At 37.6% G+C, this 14,002-nt stretch overlaps 1 protein-coding gene across 8 annotated transcripts in view; it reads right to left on the bottom strand.

Moving 5' to 3' along the window:
* Positions 1–9,411, bottom strand: part of RBMS3 (RNA binding motif single stranded interacting protein 3) — a 692,574-nt gene extending 683,163 nt beyond the window's left edge. For 2 of the 8 annotated variants that reach the window (XM_025202354.1, XM_025202355.1), the window contains exon 1: positions 8,708–9,407. In XM_025202354.1, coding sequence (XP_025058139.1) covers positions 8,708–8,782 — 75 coding nt within the window. In that variant the 5' untranslated portion in view covers positions 8,783–9,407. Of the gene's footprint in view, positions 1–8,707 lie in introns of all 8 variants that reach the window. The other 6 variants (XM_025202358.1, XM_014519265.2, XM_025202357.1 and 3 more) reach the window with 4 other exon arrangements.
* Between the last annotated feature and the right edge of the window lie 4,591 nt (positions 9,412–14,002).

The raw sequence follows: 14,002 nt of genomic DNA, 5'->3' as shown, positions 1-14,002 counted from the left end.
AGGGAAAAGGTCATGGACTTACTCCCTGGCACCAAACCAATTCATTGCCATAAAATGAGAAAATAGAAATAAAATCCATCTCTCCCATTATCTTTCCCCTTTGTAACAGCATCCATCAATTTGCATGTTACCAACAAGCTTAACTCATTTATAATCATGCCCTCCAATGAAAGGTCAGACAAATTTGAGGCAGAACATGGTAGAGCAGAAATAATAAGGATTGCAGACTTAGCCTTTGTAGCGAGACACACTTCCTTCACTATAAACCAAACTCAGCAGAAACATCTTTTGAAGACAAGGAAAAATAGAATCCCTGCCCACACCCGGAAACTAACAAGTATCTTATACATCTCAGAATTCCAAAATCATTTTCTCCACTCTTTGGCTACCATTGGCTTTCTTATTCGCCCACAAGGCATCTGGGGGAGGGGGAAAAAATCAGGACAAATCTCTAATAGCCAGTCCTTAAAGCACAATGGATTTAATTTAGACACATCTTTTTTGCTTTAAAAGCCATTAGTACTTTTTGCTATCAAAAAAAGAATTGGACTCTGAACCAGGTGAGTTTTTGCAATCAAGACTTAAACTTGTGCTGTAATTATGCAACTACTATTTTATAAATGAGTCCAACAGAAGTATTTTAGGTTCTCATGTCCCCAATGCCTTGTGGAATCCCCATCCAACAGATATTTCTTAACTTCAGCTTGTTTTTCAAGATTGTCTGATTCAGGACCTCAGCGTTTTACAGGCTTCTGAATTCTCTGTCAAAAAAACATCTTGTTCATTGATAGTTATTCCCATATCTTTGATATACCTCTAAGCTTCCTGTAGTCTTCCTATAAACTTACCAAAAAACGCAGCTGTAGACAATCGCCCCACATTTTGTTCCTAATACCCCACAGAGTTCATTTTAAGCAAATTAAAACATTAGTCAGTTGTTAAATTCTCCACCTGTTGGTGGTAAGTTGATGGAAGAAAGGTCAGAGGCAGCATCAGTACTGAACTTTGAATAGCATCGCCTGGCTGATCTTCAGATACAGTTTGTAAAGACAATTCATTTAAAAAAAAAAATGCATTTTAGCCAATCACAAGAATCTCTTCTCTTTTACACAAATTAAGTTTTCAATAGGGAAATCATTGTAAGGATTTAGTCTGTTATATATGTCAATTCATAACATTCGAATAAAGTAATATTTGATTCATAGGTCATGGAAAAAATCTGTTCAACAACTTTCTTCTTAAATAAATTTTAATCATACAGGAGTGAGGTCACTTCTATTACATAACAGTCTATAAATCAACACCCAGCACATAGTACCGTCTATAAAATGTGTGTCGTGGTGAAATAAATGACTCTATATGAAGAACAAAAAAATTAGCAAGTTCTACATAAGAACAAACATGCAATCCTGCATATTTTCTGATTTCCATAGACTAAAAAAACGTATGAACCAGGTAGGTTTTTTTATAGTCACCTTAATTTAAATTATAACAAAATATAAATTCAGAAGATAAGCATTGTAGCAACTTTAGAGCACAGAGATTTTATCTGCTGAATTTTATTCTAAGTTCAACATATTATGTATTTATTAGTATTTCAACATGTTTAAAAAAATTAATCACATATGACACGTAAATCAACATCACTGACTGAGTCAAAGAGGGAATTTATTCACATTACTATTTGTAAAAAAAATGGCTGATAAAAAAAAATCATCAGTTATTTCAATTTTATCCTTTTGTATTTGAAAGTGAGAAGAATAAAACTCCTCCATTGTTTTACAATGCCCTAGCTGAAAATCTTCCAGCTAATAAAAGCTGCCACATCAAGAGACTGGAATTCATTATAAACCAACATAATCAAAAAGACAATAAGGCTAAAGAATCCAACTGGAGACTCAAACTTGCAATTACAGGTAAATTGAGAAAGGGCTTAGAAATGATCATATCATCAACCAAGATCCTCACAAGACGAGTGCAATGTTATGGCATTTTCAAAATTGTTATCTTGAATTCCAATTAAAAAAAATTATGTAACTATAAGTTAATGAGTAATTTCCAATCTTCACTTTTTTTTTTCTTTTTTTTTTTTACAGTAACTATGCTTATTTTCTCTCAGAAAATAATAAAAAAGCATTTTAGGTATTTCTACCAGGCTATATGCTAGACATCGTGTACTGTAATTAGACTTCTACATGTAAAAATTGTATTTCAATTGTGAGAGACAAAAGCAGACAGATACAGTAAATGAGAAGTACAACCAGAAACTACACAAATATAAGTTGATTAATATAAAATAAAACCATACATATACAAAAAATCCAAAATGTATGTATTACGTGCTTCTTTCTTTATGTGCTTGTAACTTATATTTCAAATATATCCTTGTATATTGGTTTTATGCTGGACCATCCACTGGTTTTCTTTGTTATTAATTTGTATTTTAAAAACTGGTTATGGGATTCCACTGTACAATTTTAGTCCGAGAGCATTATGCTCTGTATGGGCCTGATGCTTCCAGTAATAAAATTTCCACTGACTACAGTGGGCAGTGGAATTAAGCCCTGTTGTTGTAAATTCCATTCAATAATATATAATTTTAATCAACTGCATAAAATACTCATTATGCTATTTTCTGCATCAGCACACATAATTCCCAATCTGATACATTTTTGTGTTTGTGCTGAGGGGGTGGCTCTCTGTAGAAAAATGTTTATGTCTAAACTTTCCAACACTCAATATTGCCTGTGTGCATGTGAAAGCAATCACAAAATATATCTACACAAAGACTCACAACACGCACTGTGACAATATATGGGTAAATCACTGTTCATGGTCTGCCTTCTCTGCCCATCTGCAGTCTTTTGGTATGGAACAACTATATCATAAAAGCTCCTATTCACACATGCTTTTGATATTACACTATTTAATCACATACAGCTGTAGCTTACATGAGACTGTTACAAAACAACATTTTAATGTAGCATTGGAGGGAAGTCCTGGAGAGAGACATCAACCATTTTTCTCTACATGAAATTTCTGACATTAAAAGAGTTTGCTTTATAAATGGGTGAAAATAAACAATATTAAAAAAAAAAAATCAGTCATCTTTAAAAATACACTTTTCTTATTGGAAGCTTCATAATGGACATGTTTGTAAGTGAACTTAATGTCCCTGCCTAAATGACTAGTAATATCAAAGAAAGAAAGAATACTTAAAAACATATCAGTGCAAAGCAAACATTATCCAGGCTGCTTACAGCAAGACCTGAAATGAACTCAAGCATTTGGTACCCACAAGTGGTTTTTAGGTATCTTGTTTTTAATTCATGGAAAATCTAGCTGCCTGTCTGATAAATTTTCCAAGGTATCTGAGATAACATACATACATCATCTCTTCTCTCTCGTATATAAAGATCACAAAAACATGGTAAAAATAATTCTGTCTGATCTTCCACACCACTTTTCACTTTTGAACATGCCCCGTGTCTGAAATACTGTAAATGCTAAATATTAGTACACAATATTGCCTGATCTGGAAAGCATTTACATGTGTGCCTTTGCTTATGAGAGTAAAGCCCCTGTTTATAAAATACAGCCATATAGCATACAGTAAAATGTAAATATTTTACAAGGAAAAGGCTAAACTTCCCTTCTCACAATTCTGTTTAACGTAAACAGATTCACACTGAGACAACACTGTGAATGAAGATTAACTACAAGATTAAAATAACTACAAAAAAATCATAACCTCCTTTATAGCAACTGAAGTATTTTTAACTGTGTGTGTAAATATATCTGACAAGTAAAAATGGAAGACAAATACTATTGCTTTGTTCCAATAATAGAACATTAAGCACTCTTATTATTTAAAACAACATACTAGGTTTAGATATCAATTTAATTGCTAAAAATTCAAAGTCTACCATTTTTTTTTTAATTTCATTTAAGCAAAGGCCTGTTTCTTTCAGATGACACTTGGAGGCATTAACAAAAAATGCTACACTGTCCTGAACCAAACCAGGGCTAAGTACATACAAACTTCATTCCTAGAAATGCACTGCACTGTTTGCAAGTGTTTGCTTTTACCTTGGCACTATCACATAGGCTCCAGCTAGACTTTTGAGACCTGGCAGCAATCCAGGCTGCAGATGGTTGGAAATGCAGCCTGAAATCAGTGTGTGGTTGATGAATTACTCCTTACACCTGACCCCTACTTCACACCAGGCACCAAACACAATCTGAACACTGCCAGGCAGAGAAGCCCTGTCAGGCATCTCGGTATCTGGAACTCTTCCTTCAAGGCCTTCTGTATGGCCAGATGGCCAAAAGTGGGGAATGCAGTAAATTAACTAAACAGCAATGTGAGCAAGAAAAGAGCACGGATTGGTTAGTGCAAGGTGGTGGAGAGGAGAGAAATGTGTGTGGGTTCCAGTAATTTTATTTTTAAATGAGGCTGATACAAGGGGAGTGGAAGTAATTTGGTCAGAAATAGCTGATAGGACTTTTTGACCTGTCATATCAAAGAATGCTTTAAAAATGTTGGTAAGGGAATGGAAGAAGATTTCAGTTTTAAAAAATATTCAAATTATTTTTGTTTTATGCTTAACAGCTTCAGCATTATAACCACTTCCCAGGGTTTTCCTCACATTTGTGCAAACTCTGTTACAGATCTATCTCACTTTTTAATCCACTCTTGTTCACATTCCAATTTGTTCACTTTTCAGTTACCATCCACCAACAGTGGGTTTTTAATTCTACCAGAAGCTGGGAAATTGCTGTGCTTCCTATTGCACATACTCACATGTGTAGCAAGATGCTTATATACAAACAGAGGTATTCCTTATTGGTGCTGCAAATGCCTGTTGCTTGGTTATCATGTTTTAGCCAACCAATCATAAAGCAGAGTCAATGCCATGCAAGTTAAGTGACCAAACACAAACCATGATCATAATAGTGAATTATCTGAAGATGTAACAATGTAAAGAGCATGGGAAGAACTGGTAAAATGAAATATGACCATATAAAAACTTGGACAAAAACTGCAAAAATAGAAATTGGTAACAATCAAAGTGCGTCCACAAAAAACTGTGAAGAAAAAAAGGCTAAGTTTATTAAATGGATTGTTTACCAAGAACACTTCTCCAAACTCTAATTCTAACTTAAACAATAAAGCACAAGGACAAGACACAGCAGTTCCTACTTAAAGAGACTTTACAAATTTATGTAAATAATTAGGTTGACATTTTTTTCTGATGTAATTTCTAATCATCAAGAAAAATGTCATCTCTCTCAAATCTTGTCTACCTTTTTCCAGGGGCAATAATAATTCTGTTATTTCAAGCACAGAACTGAAGAAATTCAAGGAATAGTGCAATATTTGTTAACATGATTTTATAAGTGAGTATTTACAACACAGTTGCAGAAACCAGGTGTTTTATTAGTTGCCCATCAATAAAGAAACATACTAGTAAAGTTTCACTGCTTGCAAATCAAAATAAAATCAAAGAGTGCAGTAAATCATAGGTAAGCCCTGAGATAGCCGCATGTGCATGTGATAGGATCCTATCCCTTTGTAATCGTCTTTGTAACAAAGTATCCTCTTTTTAGTAATTTACAGCAATGCAAAAAAAAACTGCCGTGAAATACAATTCTTATTATGGCTAGAATAACTAGGTTCTGCTCCCAGGACTAAGCTGGGACAGTCTATGCAATTCATTCTAAGTTACAATACTCAGCTGGGTCACACAAAAATGGGGAAAAAATCCTTCAGAATTTCCATTTGTCCAGAAAGGAGATACTAAATGCACCATGAGTTTCTTTAAAAAGTGGAATCTTTCTTATTTCTGGATTATACAGTTTGTCCGAACTTGCCATTTAAGTTTTAACTTCAGTGGTGGCATCTTACAATTAGGGAATACATGTAAACTGAATTATAACATTGCACTTTTCATGTTCTACAAGAGGCCATGAAACATTTTAAAGTATAAAGCAATCAGAAAAACATATGGATCTTATTCTTCTATGTATAATTCTATAGGCCATAGAGCTATTAATTTGCACCATTACTGCTTAACAATATGTTAGCTATATTACAAGATATTACAGCAGATTGTATACCTTGTGACTCTTATTGTGTCTTGAACTCCCCCAAAGGCTGTGCTACACAGTGAAATGGTACTTCTTTAAGAACAGCCAAAATAAATTTACAATGCAAACAAAGAAAAATAAATACTTAATCTGAAAATGATTGGAAGACCATTACATTTCAGAACTTTGTGGTTTGTTTTAGATGTTATTCAAAAATACCCTGATAAAGCCTAAAAAATCTTTATATAGTTTCAAATTAATGCATTCTCCTTCACTGTGTACGGCTGTCCACATATGAACACAATTTACACAACTGAATTCAAGAATTGTGCATAACTCCCTATACCCAACACAGTGTCCAGAAAACAAAAAAGAAGTTGTGAACTTCACAGCACAGTTAAGCTAATACAGTGGTATATTAGCATGCTTTGCTTTGATAGGCATGATAACTGATATAGGTCTGCACCATAGTGTTATCTGATTACCTGAATATTAGCTTTAGACATACAATGGGTCTAACTGCTTTAAAATGTCCCAGAAGCTGATGGCTAGCTTTAAGGTAACAAAATCCAGATGCTGCCTGTCTGCACTACTCTGAACTCCTTAGGACTACAGCAGAAAAATAAATATATGTATATACGTGTGCATGCTATTTTTTTTAATTTAAGTTGTGTGTATGCGTGTGTGTATATTTGTGTGTATAGAGAGAGGAGAAATTAATACAATATGAAATATGTTACAGATGTTACTATTATCTTCTATTACTAAAATCGTGCATGTGTTTAATCCTAGACAACACATGACTTTTCACAAGGGTAGATAATTTTATATCACTATAATGTGGATTAACTGGTATTAATCTATTTTTCTAAAGTATCCAGTAAAAAACCACTGTGTAGAACGCAGTTGTCATTTTAAACTCCATCACAAGATTAATTTCTTCAAAAAGCATATTTTACAAAGTAGAAAAAGGAGTTAAAAAAGAAAAGACTGGAAAAAATCAAGCTACATGAGTAAAAGAGATGGAATGTCCAATATTTTTCATCCAATACTTGAGGCTATTGTTCTTTCAAAAAAATCCCATAAATTGTTTCATGTCCTTGGCTTGCCAGGTTTTGAGGAATGGCATCAGTCTCCATCCCCAATCCCCCAAACAGTTAAAGCTATAGGCAATATTGCAGTCAAGCTAGCGACGGGCTGCGCTGCTGCTGCAACAGCAACAATACAGACTAAATGGTCTCAAAGGTAAAATGCAATTTGAATCGACCTTGAAAAAAAATGGTGAAACAATTCCTCAACCCCCTCCAACCAAACCCAAACCCTGATCTCTCTCAAAAATGCTGCACATAATACTTTGAGAAATCATGTAGCAAACAAATGAAGGGTTACTCTGTTATGAATTACAAGACTATAATCACATTGAGTGGTTCTGGTGTCATCAGGACTCAAGCCAGCCAGTTTTCCCAATTAGTTAATTTATATACTGCAGGGAGCTGTCTATAAACATTAAAAGAAAAGTAATTTTATTAGCAAGGAAATATAACTTAGCCCTTCAGGACTGTAACTAGCTCAACGTGTCTGAAAGCAAAAGTACAGCTAGTCACCTCCCCTGTACGAAAAAAAAAGTCATATGCCACATGTGCTTACATTAGCTGCTGCTTTTTTATTTTTCTTTTTTTATAATGTAAGTGTATTGACTTAAACTATTAATCTGTGGTTCTGAGGTCACGCTTCAGAACAGTAATTTGTTTCAGGATGTTCTAACGGGTTTGCAAAGTTTTGTTTTGTTTTGTTCTGCTGTTACTGCCCATTGGTCACGTAAGAAACCTTTTTGGGCAGCGGAGTATGGCACAATTGTATTGGGAAAATAAAGGATTATTTAATTAACCCAAGTCCAGGTGGCATTTGCTTCATTCAGAATAGTTACAAGATGCAGGCCTGCCTTCCAAAGCCACTGACATTGGAAAAGAAAAAAAGAACGAAACCATGTTTGGTGCTTTTTTCTGAAAGTAGCCACTACCATCTACTTCCAGACCGTTTAAAAGCAACAGAGTGCAGCCAGCTCATCCTCAATATTTAATGAAATATTAAGAGCAGTTCAATATCTTGGAACAAACTCCCACAGATTTACAGGAGGTTAGCTTCTTGTCCTTCCCAGATCCTCGCAGCATCTCATACTTTGCTGATTAAAAGTTTGAGTATCCACAGACATCTTTTCTAATGGCTCAGTGCTTTTAAGCTCCGCATAAATTGTACAGATCACTGAAAGAGCCACTGAGACAGCATGTTTCCATGTCTGATGCTGTCCAGTGCAATCTTCATCCAATGTCATAATAATCGCACTACCTGCATACTGCTGCGATATTAACCACATTAATCCCCCCCAACAAACAACAAAAGGGATTAACTAAAGCTAGTGGTCCTTTAAAAAATCCACAGTCTTAATCTTCCTGTTTCTCCTATGCCTGGTTTTGCACATGATATTGAATTCAAGGAAGAAAAGAAAAAAAAAACCCCAAACCCTGTAATTTACGCCACTCCACTATCCATCATCCACTAAGTGCATAATGATATCATACTGAAACTGCTGGACAGACATGGAGCTGCTGTACCATACCTTGGTTTGGAGATAATGAGGGTAGTAGTAAGCGTACTGAGGGTACATTGGTTGCTGTTCCAAGCGTTTGCCCATGTAGCTGGAATCTTTATCTCCGATGCAGGGAACTCGTTGACAGGGTGTAGTGCCCCAGGCCTTCTTCCTCTTAAACCACTATTCCTGACAGTACTGATGACTGATGAGGCTTTCGAGACTTCCTTGCCTTCTACCGCTCACTAGTTCCAACACAGCAAGAATAAAAAATATATGGATTTATAGATAAAAAAAAAAACCAACAACAAAAAATCTTGCTTGGCTCCCCCACTCCCTCCTTCACTCAGGATACAGCGTTTTCTTGTCTAACCAGCTTGTCTGTAGTAATGTCAATTGCCAGTGTCTGTAGAAAAAAAGTCCTGTTAGAGAAATCAGGAAGACAGTGTAACTCCAAATCTCTGCAGACCAGCTTTCTTCCTCTCTCTCCTCTCTTCTCTCTCTCTCTCTCTCCCCTTCTCAAGCTCACTCTTTTTTCTTCCCTCTCTCCTCCCCACCCCCCCCTTTTTTTAAAAAGAAAAAAAAAAGCCTTTCCACAGCCTAGTTGCTGCTGTCTCCCTCACGGAGTGACATGGTGCTTAAGGCTTGTCTTGTCTTTCATTCAAACCCCCTCCTTCCAGCCGGTGGGTGGAACTACAGTGAGCCTCTCCCTCGAGAAGCAGACGCAGTCCAGAAGGCTGCAGTATTTCCTCCAAGAAGAAATAGCCTGCTTCAGCCCTTCTGCAAGCACAGTCCCGATTCCCTCTGCTGGCTATCTCGGAAAGCAAAGCAATTTTAACAGCAACGCTGCCGGGATAACTGAACCAGGGGACTTGCAATACTGGCAGTGGATTGCTTCTGATCAGGACCACCACTTCACAAAGTCGCAGCCCAAACAAACAAATGACCAAGAAAAGGCAGCATCTAGGGCACAAGAAAGAAATCCTGCAAAGAATAACCCCATTTCTTTTCTTTTTTTTAAATAAAAATAGACATCACAAGGGCTCAGCAAAAGAACCAGATATGATTTAAGCAGAAAGCTAATTCAGGCACTAACAGCATTTCACTGCACAGAAACACACAGAGGCTACAGACACCTCCTGGCCACTTTGCCAGATTTACTCTTTCAAACTTAGTTCCTTCCTGACATGAGTTTATTTAGATGTATAGCAAAAAGGGAGGAGGGGAAGGGAGTAAAGACGGAAATCACATCTCCTGAGCTCCAGGTGCGTCTAATACAGTTTTAAATACTCTAATACATTTTTTAAATACAAAGATGTTAAAACTACAGGCAACAATCCACTTGCACAATCCCCTAAGAGCAGCCCATCAGACCCAGGACTGCTAAACCAACCCTTACTGTGCCAATCTTTCCCCCAGAAGCTTAGGTAAAAGTGCTCTACAAGAAATCCAAGGTGTTTTGGAGCAATGTAAGCAAAGGTTTTAAAACACTGGTCTGAAGTTTTACAGGACAGGGTTCTGTCTTATTATATGTGTAGAATGTATCTGAAACATTCCCGGGCACTGTACAAATAAGTACATATTTCCTTCTGTGTAAAAATCCTAGCATTTATTTTACAAAATCATGTATTCCTTTAACATGTCATTTAACTAATAGATCTATCTTCAGTGGCTTTGCTATTTATAAATTAAAAAAAAAATACCGGGCAGTAGTTTCTTTTGTCTTTATTTAAATCATATGTAGTACTGTAGCAGGATTGTCAGCTGCTGTATTATCAACCAAATTGCTTTATAAAAAAAAATGTATTTCTTTAAAGGGACAGTTTTCAAGGCTGGAGGGGCTAAAATTAGACTTGCCAGCTGTGTTTTGGTTTGTGGGCACATGCGCGCACGTGACATGGGCTTGCAAATATCGCACTCTGCCGTACTTTTGTCAGTTTGCTGTTGCTTGTATTAAGGAGTCACATACGTCCCCCTAGCAAGTGGCAGAGCAAAAGTTGAGTACATGTTTGAACCAATGAAAGATGTACCATGGTTTTGTTTCATCACAGGGCTCCATTTAATATTAGCATTTAAACAGCATCTGACAATGGGAGCTGCAGCACACTGAGCTCCTCCAAAAATCTGGCTCGAGTTGTGGGCGCATTTAAAAATCAGGCCCCGTATCTCTAAAGCACTGCAAAGACAATAACTAACTAATCCTTTCCCAACACTCTTATGAGTAGGATAAATATTATCATCCCATTTTACAGATGCAGAAACAGACTGAGAGAGGCAAAAGGCTTGACCTTGTAAAGTTCTGAGCACCCTACAAAGTCACAGAATTCACTAAATCAGCAGCATAGGGATTCAGCCAGACATCCAGGGCACAGGGGTAATGGAAACTCCTGGTTACTGCTATGAACGCAATTGCAATTGCATAGCTGCTGGCAGCAGCCACCTTTTTTCATGCCTCTAGCCCAACTTGTTAAGTGCCCAATACCTTGAAATATAAGGCCATAATTGCCCAAGCCAAGAAAATCACACAGAACCAGGTTGAGAAATCTGACGTTCCTGGTTCCCAGTCCCATGCTCATTTCACATTGCCTCTGACCTATTACATGGTACTTAGTTTAATAATATTCTTGATTATACTATGTCTTTCTGTGTGTTGGGGAGAGAGGATGTGCATGTGTGAACTATATTGTTACAGGGGTTCATAGGTGTAATAAATACTTATTAATGATGCACTCTATTTTGAGGCCTGATGCATTTCAGATGATTCCTTCTTCTCCAGTCACATTTTACTCAGAGTTCTCTTTTACAGAAAATGTCAGTAGCCAGGGTCTAGAAAAGAATGCACTGTATATGTAGGAGGAAATAATCAAAATAAAAAATATGCCTAAACACAAAAGAAATAATGTTCTGACAAAGTTCTATCTAAAAGCATAACCAATTTTTCTACATGTGTAGATGTTATGATCATCTCTGGTATATGTAAGTCACAGAATTTCACCAAGTTGTTCCTTAAAAGAAAAGTTCAGGAAGCCCCATTACAAACATTGACAATTATGCTAGATAATATACGTAGTAGCAAAGGAAAGAAATCTGCAGTAGCAAAAAAGATGGATATTCTACTACCTCTCACAATAAATCTGAAATAGTTTCATATATAATCTGCATAACCTAAGCAAGCCACTACTTACATACTTCAACGCCTGCTAGGTTGAAGGTATCTCCTTAAAAATAGAAAGTGTTTAATGTCATTTTTTCCACTTTGCAAATTAATGCAGCACTTATATATTTTGGATGAAAGAATATTTTTACTAGGCATTCACTGAATGCATATATCTTTCAATTTAATACAAAGATGGTCCAAAAAAGGTTTCTGCAAGCATGATGGCTATAAGCCTATAGAACAATATATATTATCAACCCTCTGCCTTCTTTGGAAATATTTAACCCTTATCCTTCCACCAATATCCCTTCTTCCTGCCTCTTGGCAACATCACCATCCTACCTGTCACTCAGCCTCATAACCCATGCATCATCTTCAACTCAGACCTCTGGGTTCTATATGATATCTAAATTTTGTAGATCCCTTCTCTAATACATCTCTGAAGGCAGGCATTGTTTGCATCCACGCAGCTAACACTTGTCCAGAAATCTGTCTGATCATATCCTGATTATAAGAGCATGTTTTTCTGCCGTCTTGACAAATACCATCCTGTCCTGCTCACATTAATTCAGGAAGCTGATGAAAAGATTATTCTCCTAATCCAGAGGTTGACCTGTGGTCTGTGGGCTGGATTCAAACCCTGAAGAGGTCCAATCTGGCCTGTGAAGACCCAATTAGGCACAGAGGAGCTATGTCATGGAGCTGCACTATGCCACTCATCCCCTTTGCTGCAGAGCCTCCTGCTCTGCAGCATCTGAGTTCACCCTTGCTACCTACAACAAGGTTGGGTATCTGGCATCTGGGTGGTTGGAGTGGGGGAGGACAGACACTTGCAGCCTGCAGAAATGGCGGGTTGCCAGTAGGGGTGCACGAAGCGGGCCCTATTTGATTCCAATTCAGCCCTAATCAGGGACAGTGATTCAATTTGTTGATTCAGATGACTGTCCCTGGTTTAATTCAGCCAAATCAAAATTCAAAGATTCGATGCTGATTCAGAGAATCAGCAATTTTGACATAGAACAAGCTTTAAAAGTTTTTTCTACATACCTCATGGTACCAGCATGGCTTGTAAATGCTACAATGCAGAAGTACTTGGGGAGGTCCATTGGGGAGCATGTAGGGGGCCCCCCCTGCACTGCCCTGGCTCAGCAATCAGCTGTGGGGGAACCCCAGGAGCCCCCCCAGACCCAGGAGGCACCAATTGCCAAGCTGAGAGGTGGGGCCTGCACACTCCCCGGTGGACCTGGAAGTGGACTGGAAGTGCTCCTGGTTCACTTCCAGGTCTGCTGCCAACCATGCTGGGGAGCCCCCCGTGCTTGTGTGGGACACTCCATGTGCCCCAGCATCACAGCATTCATGAGCCACCTGCTACTTATCAGTATGTAGAAAAAACATGTAAAGCTGTGTCTGTGTCCGAATGGCCAAATCCTTCCAAATCGATTCAGAGGGTTCAAATTCAATTCAGAGAGATTAAAGGGTCCTCTGATTTGATTTGGATTCAGAGATTCAGCCATGAATCGTGCCGCATCTCTGCCGAATTGAATCAGGGACTGAAGCTTTGCGCAGCCCCAGTTGCCAGTCCCAGCCCACACCAGCAAAATGTTGCCAAGCACATTGCTTTGTACCTGGAACTTTTCTCTTCATGTCCTTCCACTGGCTCCTCCTTTTCTGTTACAATCAACTTAGACCACCTGTCTTGCTTTCAAGATCCTTCTCCTCAACATATCCATACCCTACTTCTCTCTCATTTGCTGTCAAAATGCCAACACTTACCTCCATTCAGATCGTGATGCCAGGCTTCAGTTTCCACTTGTTAATTCTGAAACATGCACCTTTGTGCTTTCTCCCATGATGCCATTTGCAGTTGGAAAGAGCTCCATTATACTCTTTGAAATCCTGCTACTGCTGCCAAACTTTACAATACCCTTGACCACATTTAGACCACCAGCATACTGAGACCACTGTCAAACATGCAGACCAACTGCCTTTTTCTTATTGGTTCCCCATCTACCCATTTCTTTTCTTATCTTATATGTAAATTGAAAGCTTTCTTGGGCAGAGGTGTTTTCCCCGCTGTGTTTGTACAGTACAAGGACAATGTGGCCCTTGTTCCCAATTAGAGTTTTACATTTGTTAATACAAATGACAATTAGCCTACACAGGTCTAA

Source organism: Alligator sinensis, unplaced genomic scaffold, assembly GCF_000455745.1.
Source record: "Alligator sinensis unplaced genomic scaffold, ASM45574v1 scaffold181_1, whole genome shotgun sequence".
NCBI classification, from domain to species: Eukaryota; Metazoa; Chordata; order Crocodylia; family Alligatoridae; genus Alligator; species Alligator sinensis.
The sequence above is the reverse complement of the archived record's forward strand: the minus strand, read 5'-3'. Positions and strand labels throughout refer to the sequence as shown.